Source organism: Cervus elaphus, chromosome 30 (assembly GCF_910594005.1).
Source record: "Cervus elaphus chromosome 30, mCerEla1.1, whole genome shotgun sequence".
In the NCBI taxonomy this organism is placed as follows: domain Eukaryota; kingdom Metazoa; phylum Chordata; class Mammalia; order Artiodactyla; family Cervidae; genus Cervus; species Cervus elaphus.
Genome location: NC_057844.1, coordinates 23,276,412 through 23,300,568, shown reverse-complemented (window position 1 = coordinate 23,300,568; position 24,157 = coordinate 23,276,412). Strand labels below are relative to the sequence as shown.

General features: G+C 35.8%; 1 protein-coding gene across 1 annotated transcript in view; it reads left to right on the top strand.

Annotated features, from left to right (window-relative positions):
- The window catches only part of COG6 (component of oligomeric golgi complex 6), a 49,393-nt gene that overhangs the window by 9,759 nt on the left and 15,477 nt on the right, over positions 1-24,157 (top strand). Inside the window, exons 5-15 of the mRNA XM_043892060.1 lie at positions 418-529; positions 2,389-2,471; positions 2,827-2,897; positions 4,367-4,460; positions 9,666-9,794; positions 9,872-9,963; positions 11,313-11,377; positions 12,508-12,599; positions 14,058-14,175; positions 20,743-20,874; positions 21,203-21,370. Coding sequence (XP_043747995.1) covers positions 418-529; positions 2,389-2,471; positions 2,827-2,897; positions 4,367-4,460; positions 9,666-9,794; positions 9,872-9,963; positions 11,313-11,377; positions 12,508-12,599; positions 14,058-14,175; positions 20,743-20,874; positions 21,203-21,370 — 1,156 coding nt within the window. The remainder of the gene's footprint in view (positions 1-417; positions 530-2,388; positions 2,472-2,826; positions 2,898-4,366; positions 4,461-9,665; positions 9,795-9,871; positions 9,964-11,312; positions 11,378-12,507; positions 12,600-14,057; positions 14,176-20,742; positions 20,875-21,202; positions 21,371-24,157) is intronic.

The following is a 24,157-nucleotide window of genomic DNA, read 5'->3' as shown; positions in this document are numbered from 1 at the left end:
CATGTACAAGCTTCAAAGGCTTAGAACTTTTAGGGAATGAGAAGAAATTAATTGGCTTATGTCTCTCTTACAACTCTGTTACCATAAGGTGAACTATTCACATACATGTAAGTGGCTAAGGATTTGTATTGCCTGTACCATTCATGAACTTATTTCTCCTTTTACATAAAGGTTAGTTCATCATTTTTCTATGGCCTCTTACCGTGCCCTCTGCAGAGGTAGGACAATATCAGCTAATTGTATCACCTACATGCTTGATGAGCTGCTAATATTTGAGGCAGAAATGAGGCTTCTGAAGATACTGAGACAGTTTCACGTCTTTGTCTTAAAAGTTATATGAGAGATGTAACTTGTTTTAAAGCTATGTAAAATGCATAATGTGCTTGATTTTCTGTTGCCTTTTAAAAAATATTACAGTCAAAGATTAGAAATAAGAGCACAAGTGGCAGATGCCTTCTTATCCAAGTTCCAGCTGACTTCTGACGAAATGAGTCTTCTCCGAGGCACAAGAGAAGGACCCATCACTGAGGTACTTTGCTTTCTGTTGAAATCACTTAAAGAACAGCAGTTACAGATGTTATAGAGAAATCACTCTTTTTTAAGAGTGATTTATTTTACCACCTAAAATTTTTTTTGATTTAAAAATGTTTTTAAGCTTAGCAATATAAGGTACAGATTTTAATTACCTTATTTTTTTCAAAGCAGTATGTGTACTCTTTTTTTAGGAGTCAGAGTACAATAAGGCTTATAAGGAAAGCCTACGTTCACCTCATTGTTCCACTCCTTTCCATCTCTAAGTCCTTTGGCAACCATTTTCAATCTTGTTAATTGCTTCTTCCGTAGATTCTGTTGTATTCTGAACCTCTGGTGAAAAGAAGTATGCTTTGGATATCGATGTTAACTATTTTCTATGGATTTCCTACCATGAGCTAAGAGTAATTAGCCTCTCCTCCATGGCTCCTTCCCCTCCACACACACATGTTCTCTTTTCTTCTGCCTCATAGTTCAGTTACATGGCATGTTCTGTTTACATTGCAGTGATGTTGCAATGATTACATGTTCTTTCTTTCACAACTTTTGGTCTTTCCTGAGATTAGAAACTCCTTACCTTTTCATCTGATTCTTTTCTGAACCCATGCCATTCTTTCCAAACCTTCGAGCTATAAAGCCTCTCAAAACGCTAAACAATAAGGAAAAGTATCATTCCTCTTTTTTTCCCCTTGAAGATACTCAGTTTTTCTTGAGAAGGACCTTTCAGTGTCCTAACTGGGAGGAACTGCAAACCTTTGTCTGGACTCTGAGGGCAGGAAGAGTTCCTGAGGAGGGCCAGGGTGGGGGACTTACTGAGTGACACTTGGTAGATGTCACTGTTATCTTACTGCCTGGGCTGGGATGGAACCGTCCCTTGAGTGTAGGCTGTTAAGTAGGTGAGAGAATTGTAGGTGCCTTACCTATTGGTATTTATTGCCCTTATAGTTTGAGGAACTTTATGCATTTTAAATATGTGACATCGCACCTCCCCCCGCCTCAGCAGAAATAATTAACAGTATTCGGGATTTTAAAACATTAAAAAATTTTTTTTATTCATCAAAGAAAAATAACTCATCAACTACTTTTCATGGTTGGAATACTGTGGCTATCTGGAAACTAAGGCTCCAGTACCTTTTTATAGAGGGGAAAAAAAGCTGGGAGTTTAGCATCAGTCAACTCATGTATGTTTATGCATCCAACTTTGCATTCCACTCCTGGATGAGGGGACAAGAAAGGGTATATGATAGACTCATAAACCATCATCTCCTGTGATGATGAAGCCATGCTGACTTTTCTACATCATAAGATATGTAATACATAGCATTTTTTTTTTATGTTATAATCGTCAGGTTTACATTACTCTTTCACAAAACTGTATAATTCTTGAAGAAAGATCTTGTCTTTATAAACTTTATCTCCACATCTTAGTACACTATTTGGCATATAGTAGATATCTAATTAATATATATTTTAAAATGTGAATAATGGGCTTTCCTTGTGGCTCAGCTCGTAAAGAATTCACCTGCAATGCGGGAGACCTGGGTTTGATCCCTGGGTTGGGAAAAGCCCCTGGAGAAGGGAAAGGCTACCCACTCCAGTATTCTGGCCCAGAGAATTTCATGGACTGTATAGTCCATGGGGTTGCAAAGAGTTGGACACGACTGAGCAACTTTCACTTCACTAAATATCTATTATACATTTTATAAAAATTTAGAGAAAGTTGAGATTAGTATAAAGAAGTCTTCATTAGAGTAGGTAGAATAATTTCTTTTTCCTTTGTCATGATATTTCAATTTAGAGTAATACAGTTTTACCTGAAAACATGGAAACTTTAAAGTTACATTCTTAATTTTAAAGGATTTTTTCAAGGCACTGGGAAGAGTAAAACAGATTCATAATGATGTTAAAGTTCTCTTGCGTACAAACCAACAAACAGCAGGGTGAGTAGCCTTTTCAGTTCATGACTGTGTTGCCTCTTGTATTTCCAAAATTTTAAAGATTTTCTAGGTTCTTAAAGTGTATGGCATTATGTGAAGTAAGAGTTTAATCTTTATGTGTCTTTGGATAAAGAGGAAGTTGTACCCTGATTTTTAGCGTAAAACAGCAGTTGAGTGTCTTAGTGATGGTATTAAAACTTGGCAACATTTATTTAATTATTAAAAAATTACTAAAAAATTACTCCACAAAATGATAAAAAGTTAATAGGCTATAACCAAATCATTCTGTAATTAAAATAATTAGATTCTTATTATTGGCTAAAAGTTTTAAATAAATTATAATCTTTAATTTTTTTAGTTTAGAAATTATGGAGCAAATGGCCTTGCTTCAAGAAACGTCTTATGAAAGACTTTACCGATGGGCTCAAAGTAAGTGGTTTCTTTGGTGAAGTCTAGATTCATGAGTGCTTGATTTTATTTCACTTAGTATTTATTTGATAACATTTTGATCTTAGTAATAAAATATTTGAACATACTGTCTTTGTATTTGCCTCTTAAGTAACTACTATTGTTTGGGTGCTATATATGATTAAGGATGGGAATGAAAAAATAACAAAGTCAGTATTTGTGCTTAAGGTTGATTAGACATCCCTTGTTGTTAATATAACCGTTATGGTGAATTAATTTTCTGTTTCTGCTGTAACAAATTTATCTCAATCTTAATGGCTCAAAACAAAATGTAAATTTATTATTTTATAGTTCTGTAGTCAGAAGTCACCATGCTAAAATGAAAAGATGCGCATTCATTTCTGGAGGCTCTAGGGAATAATCTGTTGCCTTGCTCACTCACTTTGTTGGCATAATTTAGTTCTTTGAGTCTGAGGACTGAGCTCTTGATTTTTCTTGCCGGCTGTCACTGAGGGTTTTCCCAGCTTCTAGAGGCCGCCTGCATTGGCTTGTGGCCCCTTCCTCCATCGTTGAAGCCAGCAATGGGTAGATGGAGTCGCTTTCTCACTTTGAATCTCTCCTGCCTCTTCTTCCATCTCATATCTCTGATTGACTTTTCTGCTAGCCTCTTCCACTTTTAAGACCTAGATGATTACCTTGGACCCTCTTAAGTGATCTGGGAAAATGTCCCTCTTTAAGCTCCATCCCCTTTATTCCATCTGCAGAGTCCCTTTTGCTTCATAAAATAACATATTCACAGGTTTCAGTGATTAGGGATCTTGGGAGGACCATTATTTTGCCTACCACAAGTGGTTTATGTATTTAGTTGTGTTTTAAAATGTTTCAATAGTGTGTTGGTAGAATTACCTGTTAAAAACAAAGGAACATGAGATCTTCACCCAGCAAAAGTTGGGAATTTCTGAACATGTCCTGTTTTTTGAACAGAGTAGACATTCAATCAGTATTTTGTAGATAGAATAGTAAATTTAATTTTACTAGTATGTATTAGTTACCCATATAAACATTCTAGCAAGCTGCTTAAAGATTGCCCCTGGGGTAAAGACCTGGTGATGGATATTTAGTATTCCCTTCCCTTCTTGGCATTGCTGTGTGTATAGCAGTTATTTAATGCATATTTGTTCATTAATTGGTTTCTTCAGAACTCTGGTTTCTTATAATAATAAAATACTTTTTATAGTACATAGCAGATGTGGTCTACTGAAGTTAGATATTTAAGCTTAAATGTTTAGTTTGGCAGCATTAACTAGTTTTTTATTGGTATGTTCTTATTTTTTGGTATTTTTTATTTGGTATGTTTTATTTTTATTGGTATGTTCTTTAGGCTTTTCCAAGCATTTTTTAAATGCAGTATTTAGACTCTAGTTGTACAGTGGACATAATAAAGGCCTAATTGTATTTTAACAAGTGTTACAGTGTTAACCCTTTTTCAGGTGAATGCAGAACACTGACACAAGAATCATGTGACATATCTCCAGTACTAACTCAGGCGATGGAAGCCCTGCAGGACAGACCTGTCTTATATAAGTGAGTGACTTTTTCCTAATTAATAAAAAAGCAAATCTACTTTTTCTTTGGTAATTTATATTGAATTTCAGTGTTAATCAAATTTATATACAATAGTTTGAGCAATATAATAATTTGATATTTTTCTCTCATCTGGGTACCATTGGAGCATCAGCCTAATTGCATATTACATGCTGTAGAATGCAACACAGATATGAAAACCAAGATGTCCCAATATCTAGACTACCTCTTATTCATGCAGAGGTTAACGTCTTTGCTGCATTAAGGTCTTTGCTGCATTATGCTATCTCGTTAATTACCTTGAAATTGTATGTAGCTAAAGCTCCTATATTAACACTGCCCTGGAGGGGTGGAGGTCAAATAGAGTAATAAATAATAATTATCCAGAGATGAAAAAAGATTTAAAATTAGAATTCCATTAGTAGGATTCCAGAAAAGAAAGAGTTCAGCTTTTTAATCCTGTAAGTTACGGCAGCCAGGTGCTATGTGATAATGCTTTGGATAAGAATTTCACTCATTATTAACATATATTTTTTATTGTTCTGTGTTTTAGTTTTCTTTTACTTTTCACGTCCTTTTTTTGTCTTCAGTCTTTAAACTTTTTAGTTTGTACTGGGGTATAGCCAATTAACAATGTTGTGTTAGTTTCAAGTGAACAGGGGAGGGACTGGCCATACATATACATGTATCCATTCTCCCCTAGACCTCCCTCCCATCCAGGTTTGCATATAACACTGAGTAGAGTTCCATGTGCTGTACAGGAGGGCCTTGTTGGTTATCCGTTTTGAATATAGCAATGAGTTCATGACCTTCTCAAACTCCCTGACTACCCCTTTCCCCTCATCAACCACAAGTTCATTTTCTAAGTCTGTGCATCTTTTTGTTTTGTAAGTGAGTTCATCTGTTATCATTTATTTTTACATTCCACATATAAAGATTGTCATATGATGTTTCTCCTTCTCTGTCTGAGTTACTTCACTCAGTATGACACTCTCTAGATCCATTCATGTTGCTGCAAACGGCATTATTTCATTCTTTCAATGGCTGAGTAATATTCCATTGTATATATGTACCACATCTTTTTCATCCATTCCTTCAAATCCTTTTTCATTTTTAATGTCTGGGAAATGTCCAGACATATTTCATATTTCATATTTGAAAATGGGAAGACCAAGTAGGGAGTTCAAATTCAGGAACAGAAAGCCAGAGAACGTGTGCGTTCAGTCCTGCTCTGAGTCATGTCTTTTATATGCTTCTATATTTTTAGAAGATTTCCTTCTTACTCTGTTTTCTGATTAAAACATTACTTGTCCTGTAATAAGATTGTAGAACACAAATGCTGGAACTTGACAGATAACATAAAATAGTCACACCCCAGTGCTCCTTATTGAGTACTCACTGTATGTTAAGCACAGTTCTAAGTGTGGCAGGCTTACCATCAATAAAACATTGCCTTCAACTTGCTTTACTTTATGGAACCAGACGTAAACAAATCCACTGTAATGTATACATTAGTTGCTTTTCTAAAAGTCAAGTCTCAAGTGCTTTGTGGCTCGAGTAGTCTGGTGGGGAAAGGGGTGTACATTAGAGAACGTTTCCTCCAGGAAGTAGGTATAAAATGAGTTCTGAAGGTTGACAAGCATTTTCCAAGATGAAAAGGAGGAGAGAATGTCTCTGAGGGAACAGCAGGTGCTAGTGCATGGGTTGAGGAGGAACATGTGCCTTTAGGAACTTGCAGAAACTGGTTGCTGGGTTAGTAGCAGGAGCTGGATCACAATAGATCTCCATATTGTGCGGATTCCCGGGATAAGCTGATGCTCATTATTGACCATCAGCTAGCAGATCTTATCATCTTCGAAATTTCTTTCCCAGTTTTTTCACTGTAAGGTATTGGTGTTTGATTATAATTATAGTACCTGAAACATTTGGTGTTTGTTTAATAATGTCTAACAGTGTCCACAGATTCATATTTGTTCACAAGGCTAATTTTTTTTTTAAAAAGGCCTTCATGTATTTTGGGCCTCTGAAAAGATCAGCTGACTTCTACCATATAAATGTATTTTTTCTAAGTTTTGATTCTTGGTCGACACTTGGAAAGGAGCAGTATTGCATAATGGTTTAAATGGTGGGCTCTGAGTTAGACTGTTTTTATTATTTTTTTTTTTCGATTTAGATTTTCTTGATGAACCCATGTACCTATAGGCTTTGGTTTCCTTGAGCTGTGAAATGAGGATAAAAATATAGTGCCTCTCTTGCTGGGTTGTTGTGAAGATTAAAATTGGAATGTTCCCATAAGGTGTTGAGCATCATGCTTTACTCATCACAAAGCATTGGCTATTATTTTTATTTTGAAAGGAGATAAAGTGGAAAATTCTCAGCTAAAGAGAAGTGTATTTAAGGCCTACCTGACAGCAAGGCAAAATGCGTGAGAGACAATAGAACTAAAATAGGCAAAGAAGATGTATCCTCACAGGATACACAGGGGATGGGGCCATAGGGCCGTGTGGATGGTTAAACACTTGGATATTGAATGTGGAAGAAAGAGACTTCTAGTGCCAGTTAAGTACCATAAGATGAACGTTGAAAAAAGAAAATTGGCCTTTCATCTTAAGTAATCACCTGTTTTCAGAGTGGTGGTTTCTTTAAATTTAGGGAAAAACTTTATGATGTATTATGTTAACCACCAGATGGCACTATATGAACTTGATTTAAATAAAGTAGAGACGCTTCACTGTTCATTCAGTTCAGTTCAGTTCAATCGCTTGGTCGTGTCTGACTCTTTGCGACCCCATGAATCGCAGCACGCCAGGCCTCCCTGTCCATCACCAATATTGGGTCTCAAATGTATAGGTATCACATTTAAGAAAACGTCAATTATTGAAGTCTTTGGGGGAAATTGCCATACTCAGGTTTTGTTAGGTCTTATATAACTGGAATGTTAATAATGCATTATTAACTTTTCATACATCAACTACAGAAGTATTTTCAAAAAGAAATTTACTGCAGGTAGAAATGGACAAATTGATACTGTCCTCTTTCCACTGGTAAACCTTCAGCATGTCAATTATTAAAGGATATAGTCATACATACAATGCTGATTCTTTTTCATTCTTTATTTGTTGCATTTCTTAGAGAGTCTTTTACATTATTCTTTTATCTTTTAATTTTTTTGGACAAAATTTTTTCATTTTATTTGCTTTTTGACCAGAATTTTTCCTTTTCTAATATGGATAAACATAAAAACTGGGGATTTTGATTTTTCATTTTAACTAGAGGCATTTTAGAATATTTACATAATTTTGACATTTCACTTTTGTAAAGCTACATTTTCAGTTTTTGACCTGTTTTGGAAAAGAATCTCTTTTTGGTCAAGGAAATTTTCTTCTGTCTCTGGGAAAAGAGATTTCATGTCTTCAGATACTGAAGGTTCATTTTAGCTCATGCTCTTCTTGCTTCAAATTATATCTATTGCAGGAAAATTAGCATTAATATTAATGTTTACTTATATTTTATAGTAAAAAGATTAGATTCTAGTGTTTTTCAGACTTTTAAAATTGCCTCTCCCCACATTTAAAATGCCGGTGGATTCACTGGTTTCTGATAAAACCTGTGGTCACAGTGAATAGTCCTAGAAACAGAAGTTACATTGTTTCTGTTTATTTTGCAGTCATTTGGGTCCCCAGGGGAAGATTAGTTTTACATATTTAAAAAGTTGATGAATTTTGTGCTGTCATAAATCTGATCACAAGTCACTTCATAGAACTGATGGTCTTTAAAGGAAGGCATTCTGTACCCTAAGCATTTATATTTTTAAGAGCATGAGGGAAGAAATAGAAATAAGCACCTTGGTTCGAATTTGTTTAAAAAAACAAAGTGAATGTAAAGCGACTGTGCACTTTTGCAAAACTTAGCTTGATAACTGCATTTTCATCTTGACGTATTGCTGGTATGTCACTGCATGGAATTTCAAAACCATTTCCTTTTAACTAAAACCCAAAACCACACACAACCAGGATATGGTTACTGGTACATAGTCCTTTAAAAAGGCTCAGAGTCCTAACAATTTATCGCTATTGATTGCTTCATTACACTTTTATTTAAAAATATCCCCCCTTTCTAGCTTTCTTTTGTTAAAAAAAAAAAGGTGGGTTTTTCATTAAATCAAAAGCATATTAAAGAAAGCAGTGTAGCCTAAGAAATTCTTTTGAAAACTGGTGAAATTTTTGTAACTTTTCTTTATATGTAGGGTAATGAAATAATTCTCAACAGTAGAGTACTGTTTAGAGATTTAAAAGTTCGTGGATCTAGAATCTACTGACATGGGACTACGAAAAAATATTTTGTTTTCCTGTGTATGTTTAAAACAGAACTTTCAGTTGGTCACCCAGTGCTGACAGTGAGAAACAAAGGCTGATTCTAGTCAAGGAAACAGGGACTCTTGGTAACTTTAAGCCATCCTATCAGTTGACCCCAGATAGCCTGATTTTCCAGTTCAGAATCTTTTTTCCCTAAAAATTTCCTCAGCATTGCAAGTCTTCCCCCTCGCAACCACCGCCCCCCACCCGGCCCCGCCAACTGTAATTGATAACTTGTAAATATATGTAAAATAAAGTATTTGCTCTTAATGCATAGCTGGTCAGTAAATTCAAGTAGCATGTAATATGTTTACCATTGGAGTCAAAATAAGCTTTTAAATATGAATGGTATATTTTGGACAAATTTTGGTGGTATACTGTGATAATATACATGAGAATTTTTTAATGTAGAAGAAAAAGTCTTATATTTTGGATTGCAGAGTTCTAACTATAGCCAGCCTCTGAGAACCACATCCTAGGCCTTCTCTGTGCAGTGGAGTGTCATGTTTTGGACGAGGGATGGGCGCTGGAACCTGTAGAGTTCAGGGTTTCCACCTTGTCTGGAGTTTCACTTTTACCAAATCCCTTGCTCTATCCTTTATTGCCACAACCTCTGTTACTGATTGTAAATCCCTGCATTCCTTCTTAGACATAAAACGATGCACCTTTGGATTGGATTATCACTATGATAAAGTTATTTATTAAATATTTTTTGTTGTTTAAAACAGTATTGCTTGAGAGAATTGTGTAAAAAAAGGCATTAGATAGCTTATCTGAGAAAGTGCATGAGTAATTTGATACAGCCATTAGAAAGAAAAACAATTGTTTGTTAATAACTTGTTTCTTCTAGGTATACCTTAGATGAGTTTGGAACAGCCAGAAGAAGTACAGTGGTTCGTGGATTCATTGATGCTCTTACAAGAGGGGGCCCAGGAGGTACCCCTAGACCCATTGAAATGCACTCCCATGACCCTTTGAGGTATAGTAGCAGACAGTATTGGAGTATTCAGTGTTTTTCTGAAGGAAATCTTCACTAACGTTTAGTTTTTTCATTAGATACGTAGGAGATATGTTGGCTTGGCTCCATCAAGCTACTGCTTCGGAAAAAGAACACCTTGAAGCTCTTTTGAAGCATGTAACTACACAAGGTGGGTCACCTGGCGGTCCCTGCTCATCTGAGATGTAGCACATCACACAGAGCATTTCTGTTTCTGTTCTCGTTGCTGTTTTCTTCATGGAGATAAACTCTTCACACTAGGTGATTCAGTAAGCGTCCATTAGTCTTTCTTTCTCTAGTTTCCCATTTTCCCCTCTAATTCTTCTCCATCACTTTGATTTTGTGACACAGCTGATGGCATTTCTATACTGGACCTTTGGGGCCTTCCCTAGTAAGCCAGGACCCCTCTGCTCCCCTCTCAAGGTGTCTCTGGAGTGCCTGATGGACGTTGTCTCAGATCTTGTACGGCGCTGTCCTCTAAAGGCAAAAGGGGATGTCGTCTCCGTTTTGTCTATATGCACACAGGCTCGGGGACTTTTCTTACGGTCATGAAGCTCCTACTTCTTTCTTTTCTGTTAATTCTACTCAGCCCCTTTTTTCATTCTCATGTGACTGTTTCAAAGTTGTTTTGTGATAGAAGGGGTTAGTGGATAATTAAGATGTTCTGGTTTTGATAGGAAGGGAAGGGACGTGTTGTGGGGGGTGTCACTTGCCTGTCTTGCACGGTGTGGCCCCACACCATGCTGGTTCATCAGGTCATCTTCCAGGAGAGGCTGGTGTGCAAATGGGTGCAGGACTCAACCTCCTCACTGATACTGAGACTAGACTCAGCATCTGTGATAGATTGGCACACAGTCTGCACTGTTTAAAGTTGTTTTCTGTTATCCTAATAACCCCGTTTAAAAGAATATATTTCTTCAAAGCTGTTAGTAAAGTATACATGAGAGGCCACATTAAGAGGCAGGAAGAAAATAATTGGAGTTAGAAATAGGTTCTTCTGTGGGAACGGCATGAATTCTTCTAAACTTCAGTTTCTCCATCTGTGACCATGAAGGTGGTTACAAGCTGTACGTGTCCAAGTACACATTACAGACCTTGATAAGTGGTCAATAATTAGTAAATGTCAGTTTTTTCATTAAATTGTAAGGTGTGTTTTCCATCTTATACCTGCAGTTTGTGCGCTTAGTACATCTGCCTAGAATAAGGAGTTTGTGGAACAGATCCTAATACATCTACTCATCACTTCCTTCAGTTAATTAATTTCACAATCTTTTTTTATTAATCAGCAGTCAAATGAATTGATAAAGCTTTAGGTTCAGATATTAATATAGTTAGTAATGTCCTAAAAGATATTGAACTTAATAAAATACCATTAATGGTTATTTTAAATGTTTATCATTAATGCTATTAATCACAGGTATTAGTGTTTGTTGATTTTTTGTACTTCTGTGAAACAGTGCAATATGAAAAAAATTTCAGTTATGTTATAATTAACCGTAGGTGTTGAAGAAAATATTCAAGAAGTTGTTGGCCATATCACTGAGGGTGTGTGCAGGCCTCTAAAGGTAAAATACTTTGTATATATTATATAAAATATTTTATATATGTTATATGGTTAAATTATTGCCTTATTTGGAGTTTAAAGAAATAGCAACTTGAATTCAAGCTGTAATTTTGTCAAATTAACACATTAATGTCGGATAATAAAACGCATTTTAAAATAATCATTGCCAATTTTCTATGCAAGGTTTTTGTATACTATCTTACATGTATTTATAATGTAAAATATTTTAGCAGATCATATTCATTGGTATTATGACATACTCCAAAATCTAAATGCTTTCAAAAATGTTTATTGAACATCTCCTGCATATGTATTATTCTGCTAAATGCTGCAGATATGTAAAAGGACTAGAAAATACAATGTCTGTGTTTCGAATCTAATTAGAAAACAAGAAGACATAATGTTATCTGCAGTTTAAGCATAGATGTAGTGTAATATATAAGTAAGCACATTCAGTGTAGTTTAAATTGTATTTGTTAGTTAGGGAAAGATTAGTGAAGGATGGATTTTAATTAGAAAGATTCCCAGTAGTTAATCTTGAGCATTTCAAGTTAATTTTGAACTAGATCTGAGATACCGCCCTGGTAGTATTATAATTAGACAAATATGTTGGAGCCAACTCAGGATCCATCTGCTTTCCTGTTCTCTAATTAATATTACAAGAAACTTGGTTTAGTTGTTTAAAGCTAAAACTGTTTTCATTTTTTCCCCCGTACTATCGGTTCACAGCTGCTGCTGCTGCTAACACTTCAGTCAGAGCTGTACCTTTTTACTGATGATTTTAGGCATGTAACAGCTGCTTTGCCATTTAGTGTTGACTTAATTCCATTGTATGCTGGTTAAAAAAACCTCAAGATGATCTCATTGTATTGATTATTTCTGATAGCAATTGTCTTCAGCCAAATTCTATAGGTAATGGATCGTTTGTTCATAGAGTATACCTCTGTTAAATTTTTTGTGTTTTACCATCCTCTGATTTAATACTCAGATATTACTTATTTAGAAGGAAGTTTGTGATTTCTGTAATCATGAAATTTAATCTCTTTAATGCTGTTCACACCACATGTGATTAATGAAAAAAAAAGTTACACTTTTAAGAAATGTTTAATTTTTTGTCACATGTTTTAATAGGTTCGAATTGAACAAGTAATAGTTGCTGAACCTGGGGCAGTTTTATTATATAAAATTTCTAACCTCCTCAAATTTTACCACCACACAATCAGGTAAGTGGAGTGGTTAAAGGTGCTCATTAAATCCCATGTCATACTTCATTTCAGTTAGAACACAGTGTAGTATTTGTGTGTGTGTGTGTGTATTCTATTTGTCAACTAAGTATAAACTAGTAGAACCTCCACACCATATGAGTCATTATTTGCATATTATACATGATGTAGTTTGAGGTTCGTTATTTCCTTTTTCCTTTCTTTTCCAGGCATAACTGTACACACACATACACACACACACACAAACACACATTTGCACACACACAGTTATGTAGCAGTATAAGTCTATAATAGAAGTATTTTTTGAGTCCTTCTGTATTTGAGATCCATGGCACTTAAAGCAAGTCTATATTATGCTCAGAACAGGGCATAATTAGTAAAATGTCCTATTCTGGATGTAAATAACATAAATTCTTCTTTAACATTTAGTTTTCCATTAGTGGTAAAACAGAACCATAGCTTTATCTTCTCTAAGTAATATTAATAGCTATCTTATCTTCTCTAAATTAAAGTGACTTTATCTGATTAGGAACCACTTGTCTTATCTAGGAACCACTTGTCTTGTCTAAAATATAATCTTTGACTCCAAAATTTGCATTCATTTTCACCATGCATATATCTTTTGACAGCATTATCTTTTTGAATGTAAATGTCATTCACTGTAAGACCATGTTGTATGTGAGTTGTGGTAAAACAATGGTGTTCCAGGCTATATTTTTGATAGTCTATTAAAAAATCATTTTAGATCACTTTTTATAAGCATGCCAGTATCAGGAATAGAAGAATCACTTTCAGTACATGAATAGGAGAATAAAATTGGAAATTGTTTTATATACATGGTTGTGTTACATTCTGCAAAAAATGAGAAACCCCACTGGACAAGTCTAAGGAATATCCTTGTAGAAAATTGAGAATTATAGGATGTACAGTAGTTATTTTAAAATGTTGCCAAATTTTTCATAATTAGTTTAAATATACTTTTTTGGCAGCTGTATAATCATAATACTTTATAATTTGCAGATGTGTTACTGATATGACATAAGTTTTAATTTAAAAAGCTCAGTATTAATAATATTTTCTCCATAGAGCTACTGATGGAATGGCTTCCTTTAAATTAAAATCAGATTTTCTTAGATAATCAAAACATGCGTTTACTGTAATAGTGGAAAAATAGCCACATGGATTTGCATGCTATAAAGGTTTAGTCTAACCCACTGCTTTTCTAAGAGATTATGAGATATTGAAAACACTGTAGTTTGCTTTCATTTGTTTGTCACCTAACCTAAAAGGAAAAAAAAAACTCATTTCTGTATGAAACTAGAGTAATTGTTTAATTCACAGGTTATATTCTATATAAAAACTTTTATTTAAATCTGGATCTTTTAAAAGAATTCTACCCAGTTATAGAGCTGAATTGTTTAGGCCTGCTTTGCAACCAGAAATATTCTTTGCTTTTAGTGGCATTATTGGAAATAGCGCAACTACATTGTTGACTACCATTGAAGAAATGCATTTGCTGAGCAAAAAAATATTCTTCAACAGCTTAAGTCTTCATGCCAGTAAGTTAATGGACAAGGTATGTTTGAAAAATGCAGTTCTGATACTGTGTGAGTCTTTCACATTTAAAAATGCTGTTTTATTGTTTTTACACTGGTGAGTTTTTTTTCCCATTTCATTTAGTGTTCTCTTGAGTTCTTCCTGTGAACAAGAAAATTCATTTTGGGGTGGCTTACTGGATGTAGGCTTATAGTCTGTTCCTGGAACAGTATAACATCGAGTCACAGTTGGAAGTAGAATCTCAAAGCCCTAGTTTTACTACCATTTTTCAATAACCCACAATTTGTAATTAAAGCAGATTTTCTATATTTAATAGGTCAGGACTAAAATGACATACAGATTGAAAAACTGGAACTTTTAGTAAATACTTTTTCTATACAGCTGGCATATATTTTTACACTGGTGGTCTAGCTTTTTCATAATGGAATTTATGTTCCTTTGAGTTACATACTGCAATTATGAAACAAGTAAGATAATAAAATATTCCATAAAAGCAAAGAAAAAAAACGAACAAAAACCTGTGAGAGCTAGTATTTTACATTGAGCATTGTGTTGTGCAAAAGTAAATTGGTGAGACCTTAAGGAGTGGGTTTATAACCGTCAGATCCTTCTTTGTTTTTGTTTCATTATTAAGGACTCAGGTTTGTTCAGGGATGTATCACAGTCACCATTTTTGTCTTACTTTATGCTGCTCTATCCAATTGCCTGGTTACATTAGGCGCAGGTTTGTAGTACGGTGTTGAGCGGTCAGTAGCAGTCCAGTTCAGAGGCCCTGGATTTTACATTCCTAAGCTCAGGGGAACCTTAAGAGTCTACTGTCTGACCCTAACATAGGTTTCAAATTTTCTGGAAAAGCAGCATGCATTTGTGGAGATGAAGTATTTCACATATGTGTTTTCCTGTATCACCAGAAGTTTACTAACCGGCAGTCAGTTCTTGTTTTAGATACGGTTATTTTATAAGTTATTATTTAGATACAGTTTTTCTAAAATCATTTCATCCATGATACAAACTTTGAATGTTGCTTTCTAATGAGAGCACAAGAGCAAACAGTGAAGGTCTGTTGGTCTCAGATTGCTCTTCCATTCATGGGAAATAGTCTGATAAATCAGTGCTTACTGTAGAGTCATGTATTTTATGGAAGATGTCTGCAGTGTGCTATGCTAGCACATGAAGGAGGGGTATTAGTTTAGCTCAGTCACTTAGTCATGTCCAACTCTTGGACTGCACGGACTGTAGCACGCCAGGCCTCCCTGTCCATCACCAACTCTCGGAGCTTGCACAAACTCATGTCCATTGGGTTGGTGATGCCATCCAACTATCTCATCCTCTGTCATCCCCTTCTCCTCCTGCCTTCAGTCTTTCCCAGCATCAGGGTTTTTTCCAATGAGTCAGTTCTTCGCATCAGGTGGCCAAAGTATTGGAGTTTTAGCTTCAGCATCAGTGCTTTCAATGAATATTCAGGACTGATTTCTTTCAGGATTGACTAGTTTGATCTCCTTGAGGTCCAAGGGACTCTCAAGAGTCTTCTGCAACAGTACAGTATAAAAGCATCAATTCTCACCTTTCTTTACAGTCCAACTCTCACATCCATACGTACTACTGGAAAAACCAAAGCTTTGACTAGATGGACCTTTATTGTCAAAGTAATGTCTCTGCTTTTTAATATACTGTCTAGGTTTATCATAGCTTTTCTATGATAGCATTTAATTAAAAGGAGCAAGCATCTTTTAATTTCATGGCTGCAGTCCCCATCTGCAGTGATTTTGGAGCCTCCAAAAAATAAAAGTCTCTCACTGTTTACATTGTTTCCCCATCTATTTGCTGTGAAGTGATGGGACTGGATGCCATGATCTTAGTTTTTTGAATGCTGAGTTTTAAGCCAACATTTTAACTCTCCTCTTTCACTTTCATCAAGAGGCTCTTTAGTTCCTCTTCGTTTTCTGCCATAAGGGTGGTGTCATCTGCATACCTGAGTTTATTGATATTTCTCCCTGCAATTTTGATTCTAGCTTGTGCTTCATCCAGCCCAGCATTTCGCATGATGTACTCTGCATGTAAATTAAATAAGCAGGGTGACAATATACAGCCTTGATGTACTCCTTTTCCCATTTGGAACCAGTCTGTTGTTCCATGTCCAGTACTAACTGTTGCTTCTTGACTTGCATACAGATTTCTCAGGAGGCATGTAAGATGGTCTGGTATTCCCGTCTCTTTTAGAATTTTCCACAGTTTGTTGTGATCCACACAGTCAAAGGCTTTGGCATAGTCAGTAAAGCAGAAGTAGATGTTTTTCTGGAACTCTCTTGCTTTTTTGATGACCCAACAGATGTTGGCAATTTGATCTCTGGCTCCTCTGCCTTTTCTAAATCTGGCTTGAACATCTGGAAGTTCACAGTTCGTGTACTGTTGAAGCCTGGCTTGGAGAATTTTGAGTGTTACTTTGCTAGTGTGTGAAATAAGTACAGTTGTACATTTGTTTGAACATTCTTTAGCTTTGCCTTTCTTTGGGATTGGAATGAAAACTGACTTTCTCCAGTCCTGTGGCCACTGCTAAGTTTTCCAAATTTGCTGACATATTGAGTGCAGCACTTTCACAGCATCATCTTTTAGGATTTGAAAGAGCTCAACTGGAATTCCTCACTTCCACTATCTTTGTTCATAGTGAGGCTTCCTAAGGCCCATGTGACTTTGCGTTCCAGGATGTCTGGCTCTAGGTGAGTGATCACACCATCATGGTTATCTGGGTCATGAAGATCTTTTTTGTATGGTGGTTTTATGTATTCTTGCCATCTCTTTTTAATATCTTCTGCTTCTGTTAGGTCCATACCACTTCTGTCCTTTATTGTGCCTGTCTTGCTTGAAATGTTCCTTTGGTATCTCTCATTTTCTTGACGAGATCTCTGGTCTTTCCCATTCTGTGTTTTCTTCTATTTCTTTGCATTGATCACGAGGAAGGCTTTCTTACCTCTCTTTGCTAGTCCTTGGAACTCTGCATTCAAATGGATATATCTTTCCTTTTCTCCTTTGCCTTTAGAGGAGGAATATATGTGTCTGTAATAATATACAGTGGCTTGATGGCACATCTACCAGCCAAAGACTTTAGAACAGTTATGTTAAACATAAGCCAAGAGAACAGTGTGTGGACAAAATGGAAATACCTGCCAAGAGTTAGAGAATCTCAGAAAGAAATTCTGGAGTTGAAAAGTATAATAACTAGCAAACCAAATGAAGTCCTTAGAAAAGATTATACAGCCTGCCCAACTAGATTGCAGGGATAGTTAAGCAAGTGAAAGTCAGTCACTGTAATTACCACATGGATGGTTTTTTCAAGTCCTTTGCCATTTTCCTACTAAGTTGTATCTTATTCTTGTTATTTTCTGATATTTTTATGCATTATGAACATTAAGTGTCATATATTACAGATCTTTTCTCCATGTCATCATTTACGTTTTGATTTTGCCTGTAGTATATTCTGATACATCCCTTCTAATGTTTACACAGTAAAATCTAACATGTTTTTTCTCTATTGTTTCACTTTTGGGAACTTGCTATAAAATGTACCACTGCAAAATAAATGCTTAAAACTGAAAAAAAAAAATGTACTTCAAAAACCTTCCCACATCAAGAAAATATATATAGAATTTATTATATGCTAAAGTTAATATCTATTAGTGGGAAAGTGTTAGAGTATTTAATAAATTTATATAAATGTGTGTTCTTAGGTCTTTTTGTAATTTCACTCTTATATTGAGTTTTTAGTTTATTTTTGTCCATGAGGGGAAGGAAGGATCACACTTATTTTTCTCAAATGGTTATCCATTTATTTTGTTTTATTTTCATTCAAAAAACCCACTAAGTTTTTAAATACTGTATTCCTCTTATAAAGTTAAAATAAAAGTTGCAGGAAAATACAATGGTTAATGAAAGGTAAATTTTAAGTGTGGCGTCTTCCAGCTAAATTCTAGAACAGAATAGGGTAAAAACAGGGAAAGAATTGTAATTTGAATATATTAAGTACCAATTAATACTGCAGCCTATGTGAGATTAGGTGAATGGGTTTTAACTTATTATTATTTATTGTTATTATCAATAATTATGCCCTGAAATGTTTTTCTTAGATATGAATTGGGTAATATTTAGGGATATTTTAATATTATGTTGAGATTGAAATATGATACTGTTTATAGCTCATGTGTTACTTATATGTACACAACCATTTCAGGTTTCTTTCAGAAAATCTTTCTCCAAATTTTAATGTTCCATATTTTATGTTAAGTATATTATCATCTTATTCTGCCTCTTATAAACCATTCATCTCTTCTAAGAAGATTATAGCCTTATTAGGAAAACACGTATTGCAGAATGGTCTTCACTACCAAAGCACTCAGTTTTTGTTAATAGAATTTTAAAGTGGATTATAAAATTGTTAGGAAGAATAGCTTTTAAAATAAAGGTATAGCCAGAAACGAACTCTTTTGTGATTCCTTCTTTGCTTTTAAAAAGACACATTTGGGAGCTAATTCTTTATCTGGTATGCTAAAGGAAAATTCAAGGACATTATTTTATTGAAGATGTACCTTTTCCCTAACAAAGTGTTTGAAGCACTTCAGTAGTCAAGTATGTGTACTCCCTTGTTTATCAGGCTCTCCTGAAACATTCATAGCTGTGCATCTAGCAAAATCTAAAGGATCCCCTAGAAGATACAATGTCATATCAGTTTTAGCTAGAGAGACATTTTCTGAAAAGTTCTTTGCACTATAATAATACAATACTAATTTAAAGGGTATGTTTTATCATAAATGAAACCCATATCAAATTAATAGTAAGCAGGGTTGATTTGCCTAGCACTCTGAAAAGAAAATCTAAATGGTCCTTTAAATTTTGATTTAAATTCTTGGATATCACTCCTGTCTAGAATGTCTTTTTACTGTTCAAATTGTAGTTCTTGGAGGAGCAGCTTGGGCATCACCTCGGAGTTTATAAATTTAGCTGAGATGAAGAACCTCAGGCACCTGAGATTAAGATTCAGATCTGCTGAATCAGAATGTGCATTTAACCAGATTCCCTGGTCATTTGTTTGCATCTTAAAGTTTGAAAAGTGCTTTTTTATAGGAATACTTTGAGTTTTACATTATTCCTTGCAGATTATTCTGCCAGGAAAAACAAACAAAAACAATGTTTTCAGCTAAAATGCTTTTTAAATTTTAAATAAAAGTATGTGAAAAAGTTGTAATTGTTTTTTACATTTCAAACATTAACTTGCACTCTTAAATTTCTTTTGAATAATTTTACTGACTTAAAATTGTAATTCCATAAATAAGTAAGGTAGGAGGAAACTTTCAGAGGAAATGGTTGTGGTATAGAACGTGGTGATGGTTTCAATGTATGTTACCGAGTGGGGCCTCATGTGCCCACAGGGCCGGAAAGCCAAACTCTGACCGTGGGTGTTTGGAGCAAAGTAAGTGTTTATTTGCAGAGTGCCAAGCCAGGAGAATGGGCAGCTAATGCTCACAAGATGGAAATTCCTCAATGGCTTTCAGGAAGGGTTATTAGAGACAGTGTTAGGGGAAAGGATCTTAGGATGTATGACCAGTTTGTGGACCTTCTGGTTGGTTATTGGTTATTCATTACCTTATTGGTGATAAGGTAACAGGGTGATGTTCTGGGAATCTTAACCTGCTGGTTCCAGCAGGGGTCTGTGTGTTAGTGATCAGCATGTGGTCACCATTCTCTGCCCAGATGGGGGTCTTACTTTCTCCAGAACAACTCAAGAGTATGCATCGGGTTGTTATTTCTATCTTTCCAGGAGGAACTAGAAGTCCTGTGCGTTTGTTGTCCTAATCATAAACCATTTGCTTCTGTTCTTTGGAACTCAGAAAAGGCGTGTAGAAGACTAAAACCTTTTGTTCCACAAACAGGAGATGGGGGACACGGAGGGACTTTTGTACCTGGGAATGTCCTACAGGGTCCTGCTGGTTTTAGTCTCTCCTTTTCTTTGATACTCTTCAGTCCTGAGGGGAACACGGGCAGGACAAGAGAGGGAGTCTGGTTTTGGATAAGAGATTACTCATAAACGCAGTGAGGGAACTCAGTTTTAGGGGACTTGGTTTCAAATATATAGACCCTGAACCTGTACATATTGAGCCACAATATCTGAGACTGGGGCATGACGGGGAGTGGTGACTCTCAGTTATAGTTGGGGAAGTGCTGGTCTCTCTCTGAATTACTTTTTTCTTAAGACTTGGGCTAAACAAAATAGGCCATTTCAAATCCATATGAAAATATAATCCTAAATTCAAAGACTACGAAGTTTTTCCTCATAATTTTTTGTATTTTAAAAGTACAAATTCTATACTTCTGATATATTAATTCTGAGATAATCTAACAAAAACTTTTGTGTCACTTTCTGTGATTTTCATTAGTACAATAGAGAATAAACAATTGATAGATGATAGATTTTGTAATGTGTCAGCCAGTGCTTTATGTCTTTCATATGAATGATTTTACTGTGAACTGGCATTTATTTAGACACTAGAATTTAGTAGAAAAATATAAGCAGTGTATAGATCTTCCTTTATTTTAGGTTGAACTCCCACCACCTGATCTTGGACCGAGTTCTGCCTTAAATCAGACGCTCGTGTTGCTGCGTGAAGTTCTAGCATCTCATGATTCTTCAGTTGTGCCATTAGATGCCCGTCAAGCTGATTTTGTGCAGGTGTGTTGTAAATTCACCCGTAAGGACTCTTATTGCTCCTCTAGTATACATTCTGTTGAAATTCTGGCATTTTGTAACCCATTTATATTGACACCCCTTCTCAGTGTTTTTTCCTTCAAATATTAAACCATTTATTTCCCATTAATTTAAAAAGTAATGTATGTTCAGTGATGCTTGTTCTAAGAGTTATGATTTTTATACCATTAAATGGTAATCTTTCATGTGTGCTTCTGTAAGTTGGTCCCCTCCTCTTTAGTTTGGCATCAACGCAGACCTGTATCACTGGTACGGAGATGAAGGGTCTGTTTAATTCTATTTCTCATTTTAGGTTTTATCATGTGTCTTGGATCCTCTCCTCCAGATGTGTACTGTATCAGCCAGCCATTTGGGCACAGCTGACATGGCCACTTTCATGGTCAATTCACTATATATGATGAAGACGACATTAGCTCTCTTTGAATTCACTGACAGACGTCTGGAAATGCTGCAGTTCCAGGTTAATTTTGCTATAACGTGACTGCTCACTGTGATGAAATCTTCTTTTTCCATACATGATCTCAGTTACTGGCTGTAAGCCAACTTCAGTGACCTGATTTCTCTGAATTCCTTGTTATAGTCTGATAGTACCTCCCTTCCCCCCAGGCATATTCAGTATTTTAGTTTTTGGAGAAGCCATGGTATGTAATGAGTAGGATATTTTATTCAAATCATAGTACATGGTGGTAGAATGGAGCTTTTCTGACTAATTTGAACTGTTATCCTGTATGCAGATTTCAGTTTCCGAACTGTGAATAACGTGCTATATATTTTTCGAGCTGCGGAGCTTGTGCGGAAGGTGTTGCAAAGGACAGATACATTTTTGTCTATGTGTAAATCAGTGTTAGGCACAACATTACAATTTGTTAAACCAACCATGCTAGTCCTTAAGCCAAATGGTCTCACTTAAGAGTCACAACAACGCCATTTATAAAATTTACCAGACACTTGACTTCTGAGTTTGAAATAGTGATTTGGTAGATAAAAATGTTTAAAAAAAAAACAACAAAACTCTGAATCTTCTTTATTATCACAAGAATATAAACAGTTGGCAATGGCTGTGGTAAAAATGTATTGTTTTTGGTTTTTCCAAGGAATGAGTTTTGAGACCTCTAAATTCGTGATATTTCCTGCTATCAAATCCTTTCTTTTTTCTTCTCTTTTTTTTTTTTTAACAAAATATGAAGTATGATTAATTTTTCTTTCTTCCCAAATTGTTTATGTATAATTAGTGAAAATCTTTTTTAAAAATTCATTGGTTTTTAATGTATTTGTCACTAATTCAACCCCAAACTGCCATTTGTCTTAAATCTATTCCTGAAATGTGCAGATATGTATCAGTTGTCCAACAATCTGTTTTATCACTTGTTTCTTAAATACCTCAGAGTTATTTTTTGCATCCCCAGAGGACACACCCCACCATGTAAGTGCTTATTAGGTCTGCATCATGCTTGCTGTCAGGCCAGTGGCCAGTGCTGGTCTCATGGACCAGCCCAGAGTCAGTGTGGAAGGAATGGGCAAGGGTGTGGCTGCTTGCTGGGCGGCATGCCCCTGCAGTAATGGTTTTCCTTGTTTAGTAGAGTATTCTTGATTTTCAGATATTTTCTATCAATAGTCTGGTAATTTTCTTCCATTCTTAAACTTCTTCCAGTGTTCAAAGTAAGAAATCCAGGCTAGTCTGATTCTCTTTAGTTTTGCAATAAACATTCTATTTTATTCGTGTGGAATCTTATAAGGATTTTCCTTTGAGTTCAGATATTTCCTCAGGATATTTTTTAGTATGTCTCTTTTTTTTTGTTACTTCCATTTTGGACTTTGCAGAGCCATTTCAGTCTGGAAATTCAACCTTTTTTTTTTTGCTCAAGAAAGTTTTCTGTTATCTTTAATTAATTATCACTTCTCCATCTGTTACTTTTTATATTCTGAATATAAAAAGCTTCTGTCCTTAGTTGGCTTTATCTCCTGAATTTGTCTTTTAATTTCTGTTTAAACCTCTTCACTTTAATATATTTCTTTGATATTTATTCTGTATTACTGTTTTTCCATTTTTCTTTCAGACACTAATTTGGTTCTTAGTGGTAACTCTTTCATTAAATATTTATATTTGCAATCTTATTTTTCTTGGATTTTCAAAGAGACTAGTAAGTAAAGGTTCTAAGGTTCTAATTGTACTTTCTTGGGCATTCACTTGAAAAAAATTAAAGTGCCCTGTGTCTTTCAGTATACATGTGTTAGTCGCTCAGTCATGTGACTTTTTACAACTCCATGGACTGTATCCCACCAGGCCCCTCTGTCCATGGAATTTTCCAGGCAAGAATACTGGATTGGGTTACCATTCCCTTTTCCAGGAGATCTTCCCAACCTCAGAATCGAAGCCGGGTCTCCTGCGTTGCAGGTGGATTGTTTGCTGTCTGAGCTACCTGTGTTACCTCAAGAAAAGACACTTGTTTTCATTACTCTGGTGGCTTTCCTCTTAGAACCTATCACCTTTTTAAAACCAGTTGTGAGTTTTTTAAGGGGAGGGCCTCAGATACTGTAGAGGCTTGGACAATGGCAAGCATTGAGGTGGGAACATCATCTGTTAATGGTGAACTGTGTCATTGGTAAACAGGTTGATAGCAGGGAGGAACAGCAGGAAGAGCTCCAGGCTTTCAGACCTGTACTGGTAAAGGGAAGGGAATTCCCTTCCTGGGAATTTGTCATCCCACCGGGCAGTCTCCTCCTGTGACTTCTGCCCCCATTAGCCATAGGTAGCTTCCCCAAGAACAGCACACAGCAGGTGAGCACGTACAGCTCACATCTGCCAGCACAGTCTCTGTAGGCAGCCTGAGCCTGACGTCTCTGACTAGTCTTCTGCTGGGTCCTCAACCATCTCCCCCAGATCTGCTTTCTTCAGGAGAACTTAGAGCTTCAGCCCCTGTGGGATTTCCTCCAGGCCTCTCCAGATGGCATATCTGATTGGCTGAGTCAGTCCAATAAGTTGGGAGCATGAGGCAGTGTGGATGTGAGGAACAAGTCCTCATCCTCCCAGAATTCTTCCTAAGTATTTTATTTTACATTGTTGTTCTTGATGAGTAGTTTTTGTTTGTTTGCGTCATACCAGCTTTTAAAAGAGCTAAGAAGCAACTCAGATTTTTTTGACTAGTGGCTAGTCCTGGAATCCTCAAAGAAGACTTTCTTCCCATTTGTGAGAGGACTTCCTCTTTGAGGAAGGAACAGTCTTTGTGTAAGAGCAGTCCCTGCGCCT